At 34.0% G+C, this 23,506-nt stretch overlaps 2 protein-coding genes across 2 annotated transcripts; both read left to right on the plus strand.

Annotated features, from left to right (window-relative positions):
- Positions 1-854: 854 nt before the first annotated feature.
- On the plus strand, positions 855-12,717 carry LOC116125763 (cyclin-T1-4-like). The gene is made up of 7 exons (XM_031411476.1): positions 855-961; positions 1,889-2,188; positions 8,403-8,484; positions 9,876-10,013; positions 10,602-10,777; positions 10,864-11,015; positions 11,408-12,717. The coding sequence occupies exons 2-7, from the start codon at positions 1,956-1,958 to the stop codon at positions 12,436-12,438; spliced, it is 1,812 nt and encodes a 603-aa protein (XP_031267336.1). The 5' UTR covers positions 855-961; positions 1,889-1,955; the 3' UTR covers positions 12,439-12,717.
- Positions 12,718-16,959: 4,242 nt separating this feature from the next.
- On the plus strand, positions 16,960-21,701 carry LOC116125786 (cyclin-T1-5-like). The gene is made up of 4 exons (XM_031411502.1): positions 16,960-16,965; positions 19,586-19,761; positions 19,848-19,999; positions 20,392-21,701. The coding sequence occupies exons 1-4, from the start codon at positions 16,960-16,962 to the stop codon at positions 21,420-21,422; spliced, it is 1,365 nt and encodes a 454-aa protein (XP_031267362.1). The 3' UTR covers positions 21,423-21,701.
- The last annotated feature ends 1,805 nt before the right edge of the window (positions 21,702-23,506 follow it).

Here is a 23,506-nt window from a genome sequence, read left to right on the forward strand (position 1 = left end):
TATACCCAAACTTAGTGAAAATATAATGGCAAATAATTGTTTTTCTAATTATTTTTAGGGCTTTTTTCAATAATTAAAAAGAAAAATAATAATAATTTGGGGAGTGTGGGAGTTTTCATTATTGTCACATTATGTTTTTTTTTTTTTTTTTTCCTTTGAGAGATAATTAAATTTCAATTAACTTCTTTTATAGGGTTTTTGATAATTTCGGCAATTATTGGAGCGTTCGGATTTATTGATCTTTTGAGTGGATGAAATTAACCCTCGTTATACTATATCATAAATGATTTTTTATTTTCAAGAGGATAATTGTTGGACAGTTTTACAATAATAAGATTATTATATTTTTAATATTTTTGGGAAAATTATTCCAATTGTTTTCAAACATTTATAAATTTAAATAGAAGTGATTTTCTTTGAAAATGGTTTTGAAGCTTTAAATGAATATTAGTTACAAGACACATCCATTAAAATATCATTTGGAAAAAAATAAATTTATTTTATAAAAGTGAAATAATATAAGAAATGAGTCGTTTGATTTTTTATTTTGGGCATTCTTAAGGTTAGAAAATTAATTAGAAAATTTTATATATTAATAAATATAGAATTTTATAGTTAATGTGTTATAAATTACTTAAACAATGTTTACAGAAATCTTTTTTCATAAAATGTTTCTCCATTTCATGAAAATGACAAAATTATTTTATACACTTAAAAGATTACTTAAAAATTAAAAAAAGAAAAAAAATATATTAACAGCAAAACTGAAATAAATAAATAAAATCTCACTTGCACTCAGAAACGACACCGTTTCTTCGCAAGGTTAACATATCTTACACACGATCTCTCTCTCTCTCTCTCTCCCTGTCTTGAGCTGCGATCCATCTCTCTCTCTCTCTTTCTTTGTGAAGGTTCACAGTCTTCAGAGATCCTATTCTCCGTCGCCGCCTCCGCCTCTAAGGTACGTCGCCCGTCCCCCCCTCTTTTCTCTCTCTAAACGCTTTTCTTTCTCTTTTCGCCGTTTGTTTCCTTGAAAAATCGCGCCCCTAAAATCATAAAAATTCTCTCTCAATTTCCTGCTATTTCCTCCTCAAAAACTTCTGGATGTAAGCTTTGAATAAACTTACTCGCCTTTATTTATTTATTTTTGTAATTTATTTATTTATTTTATCGTTCTCGTGAATATACTTAAAAATAGTATTTTTATTTGGGAAGTGTTTGAGTGATTCTGAGTTAAGTCTTAGTAAGCGTGTTTGGGAGTTTTTAAATTAAAGGTGTCAATTTTTGGTTGAATTAAAGAGGGTAAATTTGATGGATTTGTATTTTGAGCTGTGGGAGGGAAATTAGGGCACGGGTGGTTTGGGAAATTGAATTTCGAGGTTAAAGCGGTGGCGTCTTAGGAAATTTGAAGGATTTTGATGGGAGCTATTTGTAATGCGTTTTAATGAACTGTTAAGCTTGTTAATATAGGATAAAAAGATGTTTTGTATTTAAGATTTGTTGGGAAATGCAATGTTGGGTTTAATTGTATGGATATTTTGTCACTAGTGGCTTCTGTATTATTTTCTCTTGGTTAGGTATTCGAATTGTGGGTCATTAGTGTGTTATGGTATTGGATCAGTTAACAATGTGAGAATGGTAAAAATGAGTAGCTGTGGGCTGTATTTTGTTACAATGATGTTTGTGTAAAAATCCTAATAAGTTGTTGCACATGCAAATATGGCATTATGTTACTTTAAGCTAAACTTTCAGCTTGATAGTTGTGTCCTTTTGTATATCTTTTATGAATTACACGGTTCAAATTATCTGTTTGGTTGTTGATATAAATTCTTGTTAGTTATTTCTTGTATGTTGCTGACTTATTTCTGTTAATTGTATTTCTGGGCAGCGTATAATACTCTATGCTGGTGATGAACTGATACGGGATTGGGCTATCTTTGTTTTGAAAGATACATATGGCAGGGATGTTACCTGGGGAGTCTTCACATCATGGAACATCTGAAAGTGGTCCATCGAGTAGAAATTCTCAAGAAAAGCCAGAAGAAAGTGGGGCTCGTTGGTATTTTTCAAGGAAAGAAATAGAAGAAAGTTCTCCATCAAGAAGAGATGGAATTGATTTGAAGAAGGAGACCTATCTTCGCAAATCGTATTGTACATTTTTGCAGGATTTGGGCATGAGGCTGAAAGTGTAAGTTCATGACTAAAAAATCATTTTTTGTTATTCTTGTGCGATTTTTCATTAGTTGCATTGAATTTAATTAGCTGTCTTTGTTATTATCGTCGTTTCAATTAGAGTGGTAACAACTGGTTGAATTTGTAGTTTGTACTTTTTATTTTTATTTACCTGTGTGTGTGTATGTGAGGATCAAGCATTGCATGTTAGTTTCGGATGGTAGATTTTCATGATGCTATATTCTAGGTCAGAACTTGATCTTGGTGCATATATAATTCTATTGTTTGATGAAGTTAGTACTCTTATTGTTTATGTGTACATGTTCATGAGTATTGTGTTTTCCTACTATTGGCTTGGTTATTGAATAGAACTTTTTTTGGAGCTATCAGCAGCTTTCTCACTTAGAATATAGAGGTTCCAATTTTAAAGGGTTGTTCTATATGGCTTCTCTCTCAAAATAGTGAAGTTATTGAATGTTTGGCCTATACGGTGCTCTATTTTGTTTGTTATTTTATAAAAAAAAAATTGTGTTTTAACTTAGCTGCTCAACAGAATTGCTTTGACCATGCCTGTTGGTGGAAGTAGTCAATTTTAGGTCTTGTGTGATGCCAAAAGATTTTTAGTTATTAGGTTAGTTGGAACTTTTGTGTATTACGCATTTAGTATACCATTGTTTGATGCTGAGAAAAACCAGTGGTTCAGTAAGTTGGAGAAGTGGAAATATGGAGTCTTTAAGTTTTGATGACGATATCATCATTTGATATTGTGATTTATTATTGAAATACTAAAAATGTTGTGTTCTAATGTGGAGTTCCTATACGAAGTTATTTATTTGATTCAAACTGAAAAATTCCTACATAATGAAATATGTGGAGTACCTTGAGTAGTATCTTTAAATCCTTTTATAAAATTTCTTTAAAGGTGCTGTGCCATCTGTAATTTCTTAGAAACTTTGTTGGTTGTTTGCTTTCTAAAATATAGATGGCCAACCAAAAAGTTCTTTATGAAAACTACCTGAAATAGCATTATTAAGGCACCAAAACAATTATGCTTATGGAATACAATAATTTCATTACTGGGCATTTGAAGTTTAAACAAAGGACTGTAGAATAATACCAGATGAAATCACACATTTCTGGTGTAGCCTAGAGTAGAATTTGATAAATATAGAAATAAATTAACCCGGTTGATGGCAGATCTAATCTTGATAGGTATATTGCACAGTATGGAAAATATCAGCATCTACAAAATACAAGGCCTAGGGTTTAAATCCACTGGCTAAAATTTCTCTTATCCATTCCTGTGGGAAGGGGTTTTGGTTTAGCCTTTTGCGTAGTTTTTGGTTTATTTTTATCTTTACTATTTGGTTCAGGGGAGGGACAACTACTTGCTGCAGTTTGTAGAGAATTGTTTTCCCGGTGGTTTTTGCTTATTTGTGGACACCTGTTCCAAACTTGTCTCCTTATCTTTTCATTAATTTTATGTAAAGTTTATAGTTTCTTACTAAGAAAAGGAGCTTTAAGTAAATTTAAAAAAAAAAAAAAAAGAGAGAGAGAGAGAAGGGAAAGTATTTCTAATTAACAATTTATTTCCCCAAAAATCTGCTGTCATTTTCTGGTACAGAACCTATATATATTGTAACCCTTTCAAGATTAAATTGGCATTAAGTTTCCTATAATTCTAATTTCGGCAGGGCATTTAAATCATTCTATTAACCCTACTGAACAGTAATAAGAGTAAGATGTTATTGTTGCTGTGATCAAGGATAAGAATCTACCACGCACTTGAACGCCCTTGTTGACGATCCTTTATCAAAAGGTTTTCAGCAGCTTCCACTAAGTTTTGTTTCTATATTTGCGCTAAACAAATTGTGGCACCCTCCAAGGAAATTCTGCAAGTCCTCAAAAGATGTCGTAAAGAGATCCTTAGAAATGAACCAACAAAACCTGGCCCAGTTTTCAACTCAAACTAACTAGTTATCATCCGAATGTAATGTGGGGAGCCCATAATGTAATGTCTGAGCCAAACAGCTTCTTATTTCTTGTTTTTTAAATCTGAAATCACATCTCTTAAGCACATAAAGCTGCTGGTGTTCTTTGTGTTAATTTCTCACAAGTATAAGAAGTAAATGAAAGCTACAATAGTGCTGTACTTCTTGACTGGCTGACCTCTGCTGCTTATTAGCTTCTTGAATGCAACTAGTTTTATGGAACACCAGTTCAGGATTTCTTAATGAGTCTGTAGGATGCAGAGCTCCCGGTATTTGCTTTTCAGATTAAAAAAAAAAAAAAAAAAAAAAAAGATTTTGTGAATTGAAAATCTTTATGGCATAGTTTCTATAACTATGCCAAACAGATAGTTTATGTTTTTACCTTTTTCAACAGTAATCCTGGTTATCTCTTAGCGACAAACTGGGCAAATCAGACTAAGTGGCTTTTCTTTTCCTTATTTTATTCTTTCAATTGTTTTTGCCTTCCTTGATGTAGGATCAGTACACATTGTGGACGGAAACTGATAAACAGTAAAGGTTGACTGAGAATGTTGCTATTAGCAGTTAAGGACATTGTAGTTCGAATTCTATGCTTTTGTGTTGTTGAATGGAAGAACTTCTGTTCCATATGCAATTATGTTTAAGTTGTTTTCTTTGTTGCATCAGTATGCTAATTGATAAAGGTATGTGGAACTTAAGCCCAAAAGACATCTGCTGGTTTTCTGTTGAAAGTTGGTTCCTTTTATTCTTTTATCTGGGCATTGCCAATTATGAGTAAAATATAGAATGGACTGATGTCTCTGCTTTATGAAATTTTGAGAGAAACAGTATTAACAATGAGCTTCTGATTTATGTATAGAAATATTACAAACTGTTTTATTTCTGAAATGAATATGATTTTGGATGGCGAGGGGAAGTGATTGCCTTTAATCTGAATGAAATATGAATCTCTGGATAGAGCCATATGGCATAAACTTTTTATTGTCAACCCAGTAGATTTTTAATTAAGCAATTGTGTAATACATGCTGACTTTACAAATTAATGTGTTGTTCCTGATTTGTTTATAAATTTCTCGTGTACAACCTATTACATGGTTTGTGCCACCTTTGTGCTTTCTAATTATTCATTGTTATTCAAAAAATGACATTATCAATATGGTGTTTGTATGTTCTAGTTTTTGGAATTTCTTTTTGGCAACCTTATTGGTATTAGAAATTTATTAAAAGAGGGAACAGTAATTTGGTACAGATTACATGTGGACCAACAAGCAAACATTTTTCCTTTTAAGAACTAACAAATGACTAGATGTTGGCACTCCATAAAGTTAAGTAGGTTTCTTTTTTTCCTTATAAACTATTGTCTTGAAGCACCAAAAGGATCACTCGTATAAGCAATGCATTATCATTATGAATCTATGAGAATATTAATAGCTGAGCTATCTTAGTTAATTGGTTTGCATGCTAAATTCCTGTCATATGTCTCATTTGAGGCTGATGTGCCTTGTAAAATTATCTTTGTGATTCAGAATGTCATTTCTGATAGTGTATGCTTGTTTTTAAATATGATTTTGGATGTTTTAATGCTTAAAATGGGTCAACACATATTTTGGTGGCTCCATAATACCTAATAACTATATACAAGTGTGCAACAAAACATCCCACATAGGCTGTCTAGTGTGCATCAAACAAACCCCACATTGGCTGCCTAATGTGCAGCAAACTATCCCACCCAGGTTGCCTAGTGTGTAGCAACACCTGTTGTGTAGCTAGATAGACCACATAACCTGCACATCTTGCGACATGATAGGCTCCAACTAACCTTTTTTTATCAAAATTCCCTCACTACAGAGTAGTGTCACCATCATCACCATTAGAATTAATGCTATTGTTGGCACCACCATTGTTGCTAGTGAAGTTGTCTTTGTCACCATTGTTGAACCCCATCGGAAAGGATAAGGATTCTCTTGTTGTTTTTTTCCTTTCAAGCATCTCATGCCATGTGTCAAATAAAAGATTCAATGGTTCAAATTTAATTTAAAAAAATATAAACTTATACGCTGTTTTTCTTACGCTTAAAATTTGTTTACTTTATCCATATGCAAGTCATTTAGATCGAAAGACATTTAAGTTGGAAAGTGTTTTAAGCGTGAGTAAAACAATGTTTATAAGTTAAAACTTTTTAAAATTAAATCAGAACTATTGAATCTTTTAATTGACACATGGCCTGAGATACTATAAAGTTAAGGAAAAACAAGGATGAGAAAAAACGAGGAGAGGATACAGATCCCATCAGAATACTACCAATTTTACCCAAGCACCACTGGAACAATCTTTGAATAATTTTGAGTGCAAGTTGCAGCAGACAATACAGTTGTTGTACATGTAGCAAAACAGTCCATTGGTTGCACAGTTGCCCACACTTGTTGCATTTTATGTTGCAAAGAAAGCAAGAGTGAGTATCTGGTGAGATTTGATGACTACGATGTGTAGATATTTAACCTTTATGGTGTGCAGTAAGTTTAGGCTGTTGCAGGCACCAAATTGTTTTGTTACATGTTATAGTAACTCAACAAGTATAGAGAGTAACACCCTGACCCACAACCGGCCTAACATTGTCAAGATATTGTTCGTTTTGGTACCTTAAGTGGCCCGACTCCGAAGCGCAACCCCTCACGGTTTTGTTTTCAGGCTCAAGAACCCTTGCTTAATCGTAAAACGCGTCTTGAAATTTGGGAGATTTCCGTAGTATTTAACCAACTCAACCCGCTCCTTCCCAAGCGATATGGGATGTCTCATTTGGGAAGGATAGGGTTGAGGTGGTTAAATAACAAGGAAATCACCCAAATGTCAAGGCGCGTTTTGGGCTTAAGCAAGAGTTCTTGGGTCTGAAAACAAAACTGTGAGGGGTTGGGATTCAGAGTCGGGCTACCTAGGCTACCAAAGCGAACAATATCTTGACAGTGTTAGGCCGGGGTGCTATAGTTGGTATCAGAGCCAATCCCAACCGGAAGTGTGCGGATAGTCAAGAGGTCTTACCTAGCCCAAGAGTGATAGCAGCGAGGACGCTAGATCCTTAGGGGGGAAGAATGAGATATCCCACATCACTTGGGAAGGAGAAGGCTGAGCTGGTTAAATATCAGGGAAATCCCCCAAATGTCAAGACACGTTTTAGGCTTAAGCAAGGGTTCTTCGGCCTGAAAACAAAACCGTGAGGGGTTGGGCTTCGGAGCCGGGCCAGCCAGACTGCTAAAGCGGACAATATCTTGACAGTGTTGGGCTGGTTGTGGGCTAGGGTGTTACATTGTGAGTTGGTGGCTTTCACTTGACATTGTTTAAAAGTTGTTCTGATGTTGTCTAGATGGGTCCAATGGTGTTTTGGTGGGGTTTTGTATTGAAGGTGGGAGCATCACCAGCGACAATGATGGTTTTGTTGGCAATTGCTATGGTAGTAGCGGGGGTGTTCCTTTGCGTGAGTATCTTCTGAGGGAAGGTTACTTGATGCTTGTTGTGTTTCTGTTGACAATGGGCTGTCTTGCTGCATGTTGTGCAAACCATAGATTGTTTTGTTGCATGTCGGGTATTTAATGTGTGCTATCATTTCTTATTAAATTAGAAGACCATTTCTCCTTTTTAATTGTGCAACTGTTAGATTGATCTAGAGGTCAAATATCAAAGTCTCAATTTTAACATATTTTTCCAAGACACTGTAACAGGAGGCTTATTCATGTATATCAATAGCCCTATTTTTTAACCACAATTTTTTACTTCAATTTTGAATCCTTAGTTTAGAGAGTCACAAAGTTTTAGATTAAATGACGTGGACTATCATTAGGCAAATATGAGTATCAACTCTACATATGTTTAGTTTAAAGAGTGACAAAGTTTTAGATTAAATGACGTGGACTATTGTTAGTTTGCAAACATGAGGAACAACACTACATTTTAACATTTTATTTTTCTATAGTTTTTATTCTCTTACAAAGTCCTTAAAAAAATAAAAATTAAAAGCTCTTCACTTTCATAACTTTACTGAAACTTTTTTTTTTCTTTTGACATTTCATTTTAAACTTTTAGGAGAAATTGCAACACATGCACACAAAATTACATGTATATGTATATATTTTCTTTTGCTCACTAGTTCAAGTTTTATCAATATTTTTGCCCCCTGAAGCTTTGAATGGATTGACTGTAGATTTGAATGAAATTTAAAATGATTGACTGAATTAGTATTTGCTGCAGTCCCCAGGTAACTATAGCTACAGCAATAATCTTTTGTCATCGGTTCTTCATTCGTCAGTCGCATTCAAAGAATGATAGAAGGGTGAGTTATGCTTTTATTTTTTATCAATAGTGCCTTGTCTTTTACCTGATCTGAATTCTTAATTTGTTGGGCATTAGTCATTGTTCAATACTTTATCATTGTAATTTTGTATGAGCTGTTGATAATGCCTCTAAAAATGTTTTGTTTGAGGTTAGTGTAGAATTCAGGGGATGAGAAGTTTAAGCCAAACAAGAGTGCAAGAACAAATTGTATAATACCTTCCATATGCATCTGGGTTTGGGATTCGATTGTTGGCAAGATTTATAATAGCATGGACACTTTTGAAAGTTGTATGAAGATGTTATTTTTAATGCTTATTTTCATGTTATTCTAAATTTCTCAAAATACTTGGTAAACATGTTCAATTATTTCACTTGTAATTTTATGACTACAAGTGATGCGTTTGTTCAGAATTGCAGGTTTTGTATATGTAATCTAAAGGTTGTGTTGCACTATAGTGGCTAAATTATTATGTTTGAACTTGGTTTATTTACTGCCTCCTAACGTCTCATTTATGATTTGTGGACATAAGCATGTTTTATTATCAATTGTTTTGGAGCATAATTGTTTACTCATGGCCATTTTAATGGTGTGTTGGGATGCTTAAAGCTCTGATTCTCATGACTTTTTTATTTCTTTATTTTGGTGATCTGGGTATGCTTCAAAACTAGATGAACTTGATGATCTTTGTTGTTTTGTTGAGATTTTCATCTCGAACAAATATTAACCATATCTCTTTCCTTTTACTCCACATATGGTGGTTATTGTAAAACTATGATGGGTAATTTGTTTTAGAGGAAAGATTGGGGCAGTTATATATGATGTAGAAAGACCCACTTTATGATGAGATAAGCTTTAGATTATCAATCTTTTAAAAAATCAACCTTAAGTTTTTTAATGCTTCCTCTTTTTTAAATGAAATAATCTCATTTTTCGGCTTCTGTGTGAGTTGCTTTAAAAATGATTGGAACACAACGGTGTTTGATGTGTGGATATGACTGGGTTTTGACTAATGTTGTAAAATGACTGAATTGAATGGCGAAGTTAAGATAAAGTATTAAGTTAGGAAGCCTTTATTGTTTCAGTTAAAAAAAAAGGAAAAAAAAAAAAACAGAGACATGTATCGCTTATATAGCCTGAGTGTCTCATGTGAGTGTGGAAGTGGTTGTTGCGAGCACTTCTCTTGTAAACATTTGATGTTTAAGTTGATTAAACGTTGATGGAGTTTCAATTAGTCTTGGTAGAGTGGCCAAAAGACGAATTTTGAAATAGTTCTAATTTTCATTTCAGGGACGGAAAATAGTGTATTGGTTGAATACAGATAAGTTTGTATTGGAATAATTTGGATGTTGATCGATTCGAGGGCCTAACTTCATTTATTGATCATGCAGACCATTGCAACTGTGTGTATGTTTCTTGCTGGGAAAGTTGAAGAGACTCCCCGTCCGCTTAAGGATGTTATTGTTGTTTCTTATGAGATTATACACAAAAAGGACTCCACTGCACCCCAGAGGATCAGACAACAAAAGGTGTTCTACTAAGCTGCTTTCACCAATATATTTTTAGTTTCCTATTCTGATGTTTACTTTGAGTATTTGCTGTCATTTGCCTCATTGTCCTCTCTCTCCTGTACAACAAACTCCCTTCGGCTTCTCCTCTTTTTCCAACGGAATATAAATCTTTTGACTCTGCAAATCTTTCCTTTTCAATCACGGCTTTGATATATAGTCACCATTAGGTCTGTAGCCCTTAGTAGCGGTCCACATGTACAATGATTTTTCTTTGTTATTGTTTCTTTTCCTTTTTATTAAAAAAATTCTTAAACCTATGAGTGTGCTCTGGAGGGTCTTTAGAACTTAGCAGAAACTATACTCTGTTGAGTTATGGAAAGTGTTTTCTTTTAGTCTCATTTTATCAGACTTTTTTCACCTTCCCCATGATTCCTTATTCTTGCTGAGAATCCACCTTTTTTATCACCAACAGCTGTATCATTGGTAAATCCTCTCCCTGTTACCTTCGTTCATTTATTTAGTTTGGTTTACTTGTTTCATTTGCTGTTAGTTTAATGTGTAATTATAATCTTGTAGCATATTCATTTATTCACCTTTAACTTGCAGGAGGTATATGAGCAACAAAAAGAGCTTATTTTACTTGGTGAGAGAGTTGTACTTGCCACTCTGGGTTTCGACCTCAATGTTCATCATCCTTATAAACCCCTCGTTGAAGCAATAAAGAAATTCAAGGTCGCTCAAAATGCTCTTGCTCAAGTTGCGTGGAACTTTGTAAATGATGGGTATGCTTAAAAAGCTGTTTTCTCTAGTTTTTAATATTTATCTTCCTTCTATTTCTCTTCATCACACACTGGAAAGCGGCTTGCAGGCTGAGGACCTCGCTCTGCCTGCAATTTAAGCCTCATCACATTGCGGCAGGTGCCATTTTCCTTGCTGCCAAGTTCCTCAAAGTGAAGCTTCCATCTGATGGGGAGAAGGTCTGGTGGCAAGAATTTGATGTCACCCCACGCCAATTGGAGGGTTGGTTTCCTCCCCTATTTTTTTTAGTAAATATTAATGGACTCCATGGGCCAGACTTCAAACAACTCCATGGCACTAATGCTGCTTATGGTTGTTCACTTTGAGCATTTGACCCATGAGATTTTGTTAAAAGTTTATCCCAGTCATATGTTCGTAGCTATCCTTCTTTATCCATAACTTGTCAAAACCTAGGGAATGAGATTATGTTGGTCTGTGAAATAGACTTTGATAATGTATATAATACAGTTGTCTACTTCGTCAAAAATTTAGCGGTCACAGTTTTATATGCCAAATGGTGTGCCATGGAAGCTGACTGTTATGTCTGGGCTGTCCTTTTGTGTCCTTAACTTCATACCAGTTTGGATAATGTTTTGAATGATCACAATTTGCAGAGGTTAGCAATCAAATGCTGGAATTGTATGAGCAAAACAGAGTGCCCCAATCTCAGGGTAGTGAAGTGGAAGGAAGTGCTGGTCCGGCATCAACTCATCGGGCCCCAAAAACTCCAGCACTAAGTGAAGAACAGGCTTCAAAGCAACTTTCATCCCGTCCAGCTAGTGAACACTTGCATCTAGAAAACCATGGAGCAGCACCAAGAACATCTCAAAGTAACCAAAATAACGATGACGGAAGTGGAGAGATGGGTAGTGTTATTACTGACCATAAGGTGGATGCTGAAACTAAAGATAATCAGCATCCTGAGGAATTGTCTCACAAGGATAATTCAAGAGAAGTTCAAAACAAATCTAAATCTGGGATTGAGCGAATCGCTGAAGACCAAGGAAGGGCTGGTGGAAGGAATGATGCTGCAGATGCAGGAGAATGGAGAGATGATGGTGCATCACGCAAATCTAGCAGCGTTGTTGGTCGAAATGTAGATATTCGGGAAGGTCCTGTGAGCCAGTCGCCCAAAGAAGCTATTAAGATGATTGACAAAGATAAGGTTAAGGCAGCTCTAGAGAAAAGAAGAAAGTCTCGTGGTGAAACAAGGAAAAAGGATTATATGGATGAGGATGATCTTATCGAGAGGGAGCTTGAAGATGGTGTTGAATTGGCAGTTGAGGATGAGAAAATCAAGCGGGAGCATAGGCAAAGCTGGTCAAAATCACATGAGAATTCAGATCATGGAAAGGAACCTGTGGAAACTGGAGATGACAACAATTTTGGCACCAAAGGACAGTCATCAAGGGGATCTGAAACTGAGAATGCTGAAGAAGGGGAAATGGTTGATGATGCTTCCCCCATGGTGAACGGTCGAAAGAGAAAAGCCGGGAGCCCAGTGGATAGGTCATTGGAAGGAAAGAAGCGACATGAGTACATGTCAAGTTACAACCACGACAACGTAGAAGATGGACACAAGATGAATCGCTCTAATTATGCAGATAGAGAATACAGAAGGCATCCACAAGAGAATCATTTGTGAGGTAAAAAACGATATCTGGAATTGGCTTTACATGGTCTTATATTCTTTTGTCAATGATGGCTGACCATTACTATGATCTATATCTTTGAACACCCGATGAATTAAACGGTCAGTCTGATCTTTGGACACTGAAACTTTTGCTGATTGTATTACAATTAGTTTGATTTTGGGGTTGCCTGTAATGGCTCATAGTTTTATTGTAAAACATGTTGAGAAATGAGGATGCTTCAATCTCTCTTATAATGAAAGAGCCCTGAGAAAGTAAGAGGTTTTTTTTTTTTTTTTTTTGTTTCCTATTCAGTGAGACATGAAGAAGAAACTCATAGTGCAGATCCGCATTTTATTTTATTCATATAGTATATTATTATTTTTTATTACTAGTAGATATATTTTTGAAATAAAAACGTAAAGTGAGAAAATTTCATGTCGACTGGATAGAGGGTCCTTTGGGTTATATGTATTAGTTATATGGAAATAGTATGAAAGTCTTATGACCATGAGATCTGCTCACATAAGGTTTGAGGTTTGAGCCCACTCATGGGTACCTGGATCCCGTTTCCGAAGATTATAGGGTCTGGTGGGTAGGGGTGGAAAAAAAAAAAACTGAAAACTGGATTGATCCGAAAAACCGGACCGAAACTAGTCCGAAAATTCGGTTTTTTTTTTCGGTTTCGGTTCTGTTTTGGTTTGCCGCATTTTGTAAACTGAATATTCAGTTTGGTTTTGGTTTTTTGAAATATTAAAAAGGGTAAACCGGTTTAATGAATAAAAAAATAATTTTATATTTTTTAATTTTTAAAAAATTTATCCCTAGGTCTTCACTAATGCGCATTGTCCAAAATTCAATTTAAAAAAAAATAATTTTATATTTTGCGCATTTTTAAAAAATTTATCCCGAAGTCTTTATTAATGTAATTTTAAATTATTAATACTTGATGTACATTAAAATTATATGAATTTAAATTATTCAATTACAATAAATATAACTTTAATTCAAGTTAAAAAAAAAAAACCTAGAAAAAAAAAAAATTGGGCCAAAGTGGAGGGTTTGACCGAATTGGGCCAAGCAAATGCAGTCCATTATAATTAACCGGTTACCAGAACTTAATTTTCGGTTCGGTTTTAAACCGGTTTATAACCAAAACCGAACCGATTTTGGATCAATTTTTTCTTGAAGCCGAAAATCGGTTTAGTTCAAGATACGGGTTAACCAGTTCGGTTAACCAGTTTTTTCCACCCCTATTGGTGGGGGCTCTAGCTTCAAACTTGGCTTGTGAAGCAAGTATAGGTAAATTTGGATTATATATAGAAAGAAAATGTATGAAGTTTTGTAAGTATCATGTTCTATAGAATGTGTTGAGAGGTTATGGAAGCTCCTGGATAGGCTCATAATCAGTTTGTTGATGTATTTTTGTACTTGAGTGTGTCGAATTATTTGTAATATCTTTATTCAAACGTAATATTTCGGGGTGGAATAAAAATTTTAAATTTTTTGTGAAGTAACTTGCCTTCTTAGTGGCAGAATTCAATGTTTTAAAACCCAATCTGTTGTGAGATCCGACAAAGTGATCGTGTCATGAGTCCATTGGTACAATTTCCAGTTGGTGGTGTCATGAGTCGATTGGTACAATTCCCACTTGGTGACATCGGCAAACAAAAGTATTTTTTAAAAAGTTGTAAGTTAAATCTTTTAAATTTTAGTATATTAAAAAGTACCCTAATAAATATCAAGTTATTCCCTAAAATTTTAATTTATTTTAAAAATGCCCAAAAAAATTAAATTAATCCCTAATGTTTTGAAATATTTTAAAACACCCCTTAAAATTACAAATTAGTTCTTATAAATTTGAAATATAGCAAAACTTCACTAGAACCTGAACTGGACCAGAAAAACTATTGGGTCTCAGTCGGATCGGTCTGACCGATCGGTTCAGACTAGGTTCTAACATAGGCAAAATTACAAGTCTATTTCTGAACAATTCATTTGATGAAATACCCTTTTTATCCAATTAATGTGGTAAATAATCCCATAATGTAGTACCTCCTTATCTTATTATAATTATGGTAAGTTATAATACTAATCTCCGTATTTCATCCTTAATATTTTTTTAAATCAAGTATCACTTACATCTACAGCTAAATTTTATAAAACTATTACAAGATCACTAAATATTGGGTGGTTTTTAGATGTAATATTACAAAAAAAAAAAAAAAAATGTTATGATAATAATATAATATGAGTTAAGAAGACATCAACCCTGAGGTTTGACATAATTACAAAAAATTTCCGTGAATTTTTTTTTTCCTGTTATTATGAGTTAAAAAGGCTGGTTTGATATAGAATTTAAATATATATTTTTTTAAATCTTATGAAAAATGTGTTTCGTAAAAATAGTAGAATTGTTTTCAAGAGCAGTTTTTGAATACAATCTTAAAAACTAATGTAAAATTAGAATACAACTAAACATTTTTTTCACAGTTTTCTACAACTTTTAATCAAAAAATAGTATTTAAATTTTATATCAAATATTAAAAATATTAAAATACAATTAAAAAATTTGAATTGTATTTTAGTTTATGAAAATTATTTTTGAATCACAAATCAAACAGGGTCATATTTTACTTAGTTATATCTTTGCTGTATATTTTTAATACCTAAAACATAATACTAAGGGGCGTTTAGTTGGAGTGTATACGAGATTATTAGGGTAATGTCATCTTATATTACTTATTTTTATTATATTTGGTTATTAAGTAATATAACATTCCGGTAATCTTTCAAAATTAATTGTAATTACTATTGGTTATAGATGTGGTAATCTAAATACGACCATTTTCTTTGGTATTTTAAAATTACTTATTAATCTTAATTTAGTTACAATTTTACCTTTAACAATTAAAATTTTTGGACAATAGTACCTTTGTTTTGAAAACAGTTTACAAAAATATTCATGAACTATTTTATCTTTATATACAAAATTTTTAGGACATAAATACCTTTGAACTTGAAAATAATTACCCAAGACGGGTGGCCAAATCTGGCCACCATAGTAGGCGTTAGAATGATGCACAATCGGTCGATCTAGTCGGCCGTGTGCCATTCTGGCCACCATCGCCAGCGGTGGTGGCCAACAATGGCTTGAGTATTTTTGTTAATTTTTTAACTTGTATTATAAGGGTGTTTTAGCTAAATTCTCAAATATAGAGGGTTCAAATAGTTTAAATAATAATAATATAACAATAACATTAAAAAATAAGGGCATATTAGTAATCTATATAACATACCCATCAATTTATTCATCCAAATCAAATATATTAATATAATATATCTACTACTTTACTTTAATCTAATAAAATATATTTAATATAACATTCTCAGTAGTTTTTAAGGTAATCTATCTTCTCTTTAATATAACATTATTTGAATCAAACGTATCCTAAAAGAATATTCGTTATTTTAGAAACTTGAGCAATATTTTTGTCATTTAATGGAACTTGAGAATTAATTTAACTCTAATATAAATATCACATTTTCATAATCTTATAAGTCTAAAAAGTTGTCTTAAAATTTTTCATCACGGCTTATGGTAAGAAATACTTAGGGGGGTGTTTGGTTCAGGAATGTTAGATTACTGGGAATGTTGGATTACTGGAAAGATAGATAACCTTTGAAGATTATTGAGAATCTTTAAGAAAATATGTTTGGTTAGTTGGTGGGTATGTTATATTAATTTGGTTGGTTATGAGGAATAAATTGGTGGGTATGTTATTTAAATTACTAAATTGTCCCCTTTACAAATATTAATATAATATTATTTTTATTATTAATTTTTGAATAATTTTTTTTAACCCCCAATATTTCAGATTTAGATAAAATACCCCTGCTTATTTAAAACTTTAATTTATTACGAAATCACCCCTACCTCCTACCGCCACTGCAGACCACCGCCGAAAGTCTTCGAAAGTCCCCATCAGCAGCTCACCGTGACCAAGAAGCTTCGATATGGCCGTTAATGGCCAGATCCCTGGCCATTATCGGCTAGATCTGGGCAAGATTTGACCTGGCCGTTAACGGCCATATCTATTTCGGCCAGATCTCGCCCAGATCTGGTCAGAAATGGCTAGGGATCTGGCTGAAAATGGCTAGATCTGGCCTGATATAGCCGTTTTCGATCATCAATATGGCCGGAAACAGCCATATCGAAGCCTCCCACTGAAACTCGTTCTTTTTTAGGGACTCCGACGAGTTTTCGGCAGCGGTCCATAGTGGTTGGCCGCTGTCGACGGTGGTGGCTGGGTGGTAGTGGTGCTGGTGGCTGAGTGGTAGTAGTGGTCTGTAAATTGTTTTAAATATAAAGATATTATTGTCCAAAATTTTAGTTAAACAAGGGTAAAATTGAAATAGGATATTAATGTAAATTTATTTTAAAATGAAGGCATTATTGTCCAAAATTTTTATTAATAAGGGATAAAATTGTAACAAAAAAATATAACTCTGATAATCTCAAAATACCTAAGAGAATGGAGGTAATCAGATTATCTCAAATATTACCAATAGTAATTACTATTGATATTTAAAGATTACCAGAATCTTATATTACTTGACAATCAAACATAATAATTAAGTAATATAAGATAACATTACCTTAATAATATAGTCGATCTTTGGACACTGAAACTTTTGCTGATTGTATTACAATTAGTTTGATTTTGGGGTTGCCTGTAATGGCTCAGTTTTATTGTAAACATGTTGAGAAATGAGGATGCTTCAATCTCTCTATAATGAAAGAGCCCTGAGAAAGTAAGAGGTTTTTTTTTTTTTGTTTCCTATTCAGTGAGACATGAAGAAGAAACTCATAGTGCAGATCCGCATTTTATTTTATTCATAAGTATATTATTATTTTTTATTACTAGTAGATATATTTTGAAATAAAAACGTAAAGTGAGAAAATTTCATGTCGACTGGATAGAGGGTCCTTGGGTTATATGTATTAGTTATATGGAAATAGTATGAAAGTCTTTGACCATGAGATCTGCTCAAATAAGGTTTGAGGTTGAGCCCATATGGGTACCTGGATCCCGTTTCCGAAGTTATAGGGTCTGGTGGGTAGGGGTGGAAAAAAAAAAACTGAAAAATGGATTGATCCGAAAAAACCGGACCGAAACTAGTCCGAAAATTCGGTTTTTTTTTTCGGTTTCGGTTCTGTTTTGGTTTGCGCATTTTGTAAACTGAATATTCAGTTTGTTTTTGGTTTTTTGAAATATTAAAAAGGGTAAACCGGTTTAATGAAAAAAAAATAATTTTATATTTTTAATTTTAAAAAATTTATCCCTAGGTCTTCACTAATGCGCATTGTCAAAATTCAATTTAAAAAAAAATAATTTTATATTTTGCGCATTTTAAAAATTTACCCGAAGTCTTATTAATGTAATTTTAAATTATTAATACTTGATGTACATTAAATTATATGAATTTAAATTATTCAATTACAATAATATAACTTTAATTCAAGTTAAAAAAAAAAAACCTAGAAAAAAAAAATTGGGCCAAAGTGGAGGGTTTGACCGAATTGGGCCAAGCAAATGCAGTCCATTATAATTAACGGTTACCAGAACTTAATTTTGGTCGGTTTTAAACCGGTTTAACCAAAACCGAACCGATTTTGGATCAATTTTTTCTGAAGCCGAAATCGGTTTAGTTCAAGAGTTAACCAGTTCGGTTAACCAGTTTTCCACCCCTATTGGTGGGGCTCTAGCTTCAAACTTGGCTTGTGAGCAAGTATAGGTAAATTTGGATTAATATAGAAAGAAAATGTATGAAGTTTTGTAAGTATCATGTTCTATAGAATGTGTTGAGAGGTTATGGAAGCTCCTGGATGGCTCTAATCAGTTTGTTGAGTATTTTGTACTTGAGTGTGTCGAATTATTTGTAATACTTTATTCAAACGTAATATTTCGGGGGGAATAAAAATTTTAAATTTTTTGTGAAGTAACTTGCCTTCTTAGTGGCAGAATTCAATGTTTTAAAACCCAATCGTTGTGAGATCCGACAAAGTGATGTGTCATGAGTCCATTGGTACAATTTCCAGTGGTGGTGTCATGAGCGATTGGTACATCCCACTGGTGGACATCGGCAAACAAAAGTATTTTTAAAAAGTTGTAAGTTAAATCTTTTAAATTTAGTATATTAAAAGTACCTAATAAATAAAGTTATTCCCAAAATTTTAATTTATTTAAAAATGCCCAAAAAATAAATAATCCCTAAGTTTTGAAATATTTTAAAACACCCCTTAAAATTACAAATTAGTTCTTATAAATTTGAAATATAGCAAAACTCACAGAACTGAACTGGACCAGAAAAACTATTGGGTCTCAGTCGGATCGGTCTGACCGATCGGTTCAGATAGGTTCTAACAGGCAAAATTACAAGTCTATTTCTAACAATTCATTTGATGAAATACCCTTTTTATCCAATTAATGTGGTAAATAATCCCAAATGTAGTACCTCCTTATCTTATTATAATTATGGTAAGTTATAATACTAATCTCCGTATTTCATCCTTAATATTTTTTTAAATCAAGTATCACTTACATCTACAGCAAATTTTAAAACTGATTTGAGTATTTGCTGTCATTTGCCTCATTGTCCTCTCTCTCCTGTACAACAAACTCCCTTCGGCTTCTCCTCTTTTTCCAACGGAATATAAATCTTTTGACTCTGCAAATCTTTCCTTTTCAATCACGGCTTTGATATATAGTCACCATTAGGTCTGTAGCCCTTAGTAGCGGTCCACATGTACAATGATTTTTCTTTGTTATTGTTTCTTTTCCTTTTTATTAAAAAAATTCTTAAACCTATGAGTGTGCTCTGGAGGGTCTTTAGAACTTAGCAGAAACTATACTCTGTTGAGTTATGGAAAGTGTTTTCTTTTAGTCTCATTTTATCAGTCTTTTTTCACCTTCCCCATGATTCCTTATTCTTGCTGAGAATCCACCTTTTTTATCACCAACAGCTGTATCATTGGTAAATCCTCTCCCTGTTACCTTCGTTCATTTATTTAGTTTGGTTTATTTGTTTCATTTGCTGTTAGTTTAATGTGTAATTATAATCTTGTAGCATATTCATTTATTCACCTTTAACTTGCAGGAGGTATATGAGCAACAAAAAGAGCTTATTTTACTTGGTGAGAGAGTTGTACTTGCCACTCTGGGTTTCGACCTCAATGTTCATCATCCTTATAAACCCCTCGTTGAAGCAATAAAGAAATTCAAGGTCGCTCAAAATGCTCTTGCTCAAGTTGCGTGGAACTTTGTAAATGATGGGTATGCTTAAAAAGCTGTTTTCTCTAGTTTTTAATATTTATCTTCCTTCTATTTCTCTTCGTCACACACTGGAAAGCGGCTTGCAGGCTGAGGACCTCGCTCTGCCTGCAATTTAAGCCTCATCACATTGCGGCAGGTGCCATTTTCCTTGCTGCCAAGTTCCTCAAAGTGAAGCTTCCATCTGATGGGGAGAAGGTCTGGTGGCAAGAATTTGATGTCACCCCACGCCAATTGGAGGGTTGGTTTCCTCCCCTATTTTTTTTAGTAAATATTAATGGACTCCATGGGCCAGACTTCAAACAACTCCATGGCACTAATGCTGCTTATGGTTGTTCACTTTGAGCATTTGACCCATGAGATTTTGTTAAAAGTTTATCCCAGTCATATGTTCGTAGCTATCCTTCTTTATCCATAACTTGTCAAAACCTAGGGAATGAGATTATGTTGGTCTGTGAAATAGACTTTGATAATGTATATAATACAGTTGTCTACTTCGTCAAAAATTTAGCGGTCACAGTTTTATATGCCAAATGGTGTGCCATGGAGGCTGACTGTTATGTCTGGGCTGTCCTTTTGTGTCCTTAACTTCATACCAGTTTGGATAATGTTTTGAATGATCACAATTTGCAGAGGTTAGCAATCAAATGCTGGAATTGTACGAGCAAAACAGAGTGCCCCAATCTCAGGGTAGTGAAGTGGAAGGAAGTGCTGGTCCGGCATCAACTCATCGGGCCCCAAAAACTCCAGCACTAAGTGAAGAACAGGCTTCAAAGCAACTTTCATCCCGTCCAGCTAGTGAACACTTGCATCTAGAAAACCATGGAGCAGCACCAAGAACATCTCAAAGTAACCAAAATAACGATGACGGAAGTGGAGAGATGGGTAGTGTTATTACTGACCATAAGGTGGATGCTGAAACTAAAGATAATCAGCATCCTGAGGAATTGTCTCACAAGGATAATTCAAGAGAAGTTCAAAACAAATCTAAATCTGGGATTGAGCGAATCGCTGAAGACCAAGGAAGGGCTGGTGGAAGGAATGATGCTGCAGATGCAGGAGAATGGAGAGATGATGGTGCATCACGCAAATCTAGCAGCGTTGTTGGTCGAAATGTAGATATTCGGGAAGGTCCTGTGAGCCAGTCGCCCAAAGAAGCTATTAAGATGATTGACAAAGATAAGGTTAAGGCAGCTCTAGAGAAAAGAAGAAAGTCTCGTGGTGAAACAAGGAAAAAGGATTATATGGATGAGGATGATCTTATCGAGAGGGAGCTTGAAGATGGTGTTGAATTGGCAGTTGAGGATGAGAAAATCAAGCGGGAGCATAGGCAAAGCTGGTCAAAATCACATGAGAATTCAGATCATGGAAAGGAACCTGTGGAAACTGGAGATGACAACAATTTTGGCACCAAAGGACAGTCATCAAGGGGATCTGAAACTGAGAATGCTGAAGAAGGGGAAATGGTTGATGATGCTTCCCCCATGGTGAACGGTCGAAAGAGAAAAGCCGGGAGCCCAGTGGATAGGTCATTGGAAGGAAAGAAGCGACATGAGTACATGTCAAGTTACAACCACGACAACGTAGAAGATGGACACAAGATGAATCGCTCTAATTATGCAGATAGAGAATACAGAAGGCATCCACAAGAGAATCATTTGTGAGGTAAAAAACGATATCTGGAATTGGCTTTACATGGTCTTATATTCTTTTGTCAATGATGGCTGACCATTACTATGATCTATATCTTTGAACACCCGATGAATTAAACGGTCAGTCTGATCTTTGGACACTGAAACTTTTGCTGATTGTATTACAATTAGTTTGATTTTGGGGTTGCCTGTAATGGCTCATAGTTTTATTGTAAAACATGTTGAGAAATGAGGATGCTTCAATCTCTCTTATAATGAAAGAGCCCTGAGAAAGTAAGAGGTTTTTTTTTTTTTTTTTTTGTTTCCTATTCAGTGAGACATGAAGAAGAAACTCATAGTGCAGATCCGCATTTTATTTTATTCATATAGTATATTATTATTTTTTATTACTAGTAGATATATTTTTGAAATAAAAACGTAAAGTGAGAAAATTTCATGTCGACTGGATAGAGGGTCCTTTGGGTTATATGTATTAGTTATATGGAAATAGTATGAAAGTCTTATGACCATGAGATCTGCTCACATAAGGTTTGAGGTTTGAGCCCACTCATGGGTACCTGGATCCCGTTTCCGAAGATTATAGGGTCTGGTGGGTAGGGGTGGAAAAAAAAAAAACTGAAAACTGGATTGATCCGAAAAACCGGACCGAAACTAGTCCGAAAATTCGGTTTTTTTTTTCGGTTTCGGTTCTGTTTTGGTTTGCCGCATTTTGTAAACTGAATATTCAGTTTGGTTTTGGTTTTTTGAAATATTAAAAAGGGTAAACCGGTTTAATGAATAAAAAAATAATTTTATATTTTTTAATTTTTAAAAAATTTATCCCTAGGTCTTCACTAATGCGCATTGTCCAAAATTCAATTTAAAAAAAAATAATTTTATATTTTGCGCATTTTTAAAAAATTTATCCCGAAGTCTTTATTAATGTAATTTTAAATTATTAATACTTGATGTACATTAAAATTATATGAATTTAAATTATTCAATTACAATAAATATAACTTTAATTCAAGTTAAAAAAAAAAAACCTAGAAAAAAAAAAAATTGGGCCAAAGTGGAGGGTTTGACCGAATTGGGCCAAGCAAATGCAGTCCATTATAATTAACCGGTTACCAGAACTTAATTTTCGGTTCGGTTTTAAACCGGTTTATAACCAAAACCGAACCGATTTTGGATCAATTTTTTCTTGAAGCCGAAAATCGGTTTAGTTCAAGATACGGGTTAACCAGTTCGGTTAACCAGTTTTTTCCACCCCTATTGGTGGGGGCTCTAGCTTCAAACTTGGCTTGTGAAGCAAGTACGGGCAAATTTGGATTATATATAGAAAGAAAATGTATGAAGTTTTGTAAGTATCATGTTCTATAGAATGTGTTGAGAGCTTATGGAAGCTCCTGGATAGGCTCATAATCAGCTTGTTGATGTATTTTTGTACTTGAGTGTGTCGAATTATTTGTAATATCTTTATTCAAATGTAATATTTCGGGGGGGAATAAAAATTTTAAATTTTCTGTGAAGTAACTTGCCTTCTTAGTGGCGGAATTCAATGTTTTAAAACCCGATCTATTGTGAGATCCGGCAAAGTGATCGTGTCATGAGTCGATTGGTACAATTTCCACTTGGTGGTGTCCTGAGTCGATTGGTACAATTCCCAGTTGGTGACATCGGTAACAAAAGTATTTTTAAAAAAGTTGTAAGTTAATCTTTTAAATTTTAGTATATTAAAAAGTACCCTAATAAATATCAAGTTATTCCCTGAAATTTTAATTTATTTTAAAAATGCCCAAAAAAATTAAATTAATCCCTAATGTTTTGAAATATTTTAAAACACCCCTTAAAATCACAAATTAGTTCTTATAAATTTGAAATATAGCAAAACTCCACTAGAACCTGAACTGGACCAGAAAGACTATTGGGTCTCAGTCGGATCGGTCTGACCGATCGGTTCAGTCTGGGTTCTAACATAGGCAAAATTGCAAGTCTATTTCTGAGCAATTCATTTGATGAAATACCCTTTTTATCCAATTAATGTGGTAAATAATCCCATAATGTAGTACCTCCTTATCTTATTATAATTATGGTAAGTTATAATACTAATCTCC

The sequence above is a fragment of the Pistacia vera genome, unplaced genomic scaffold (genome assembly GCF_008641045.1).
Source record: "Pistacia vera cultivar Batoury unplaced genomic scaffold, PisVer_v2 Contig171, whole genome shotgun sequence".
Taxonomy (NCBI): Eukaryota; Viridiplantae; Streptophyta; class Magnoliopsida; order Sapindales; family Anacardiaceae; genus Pistacia; species Pistacia vera.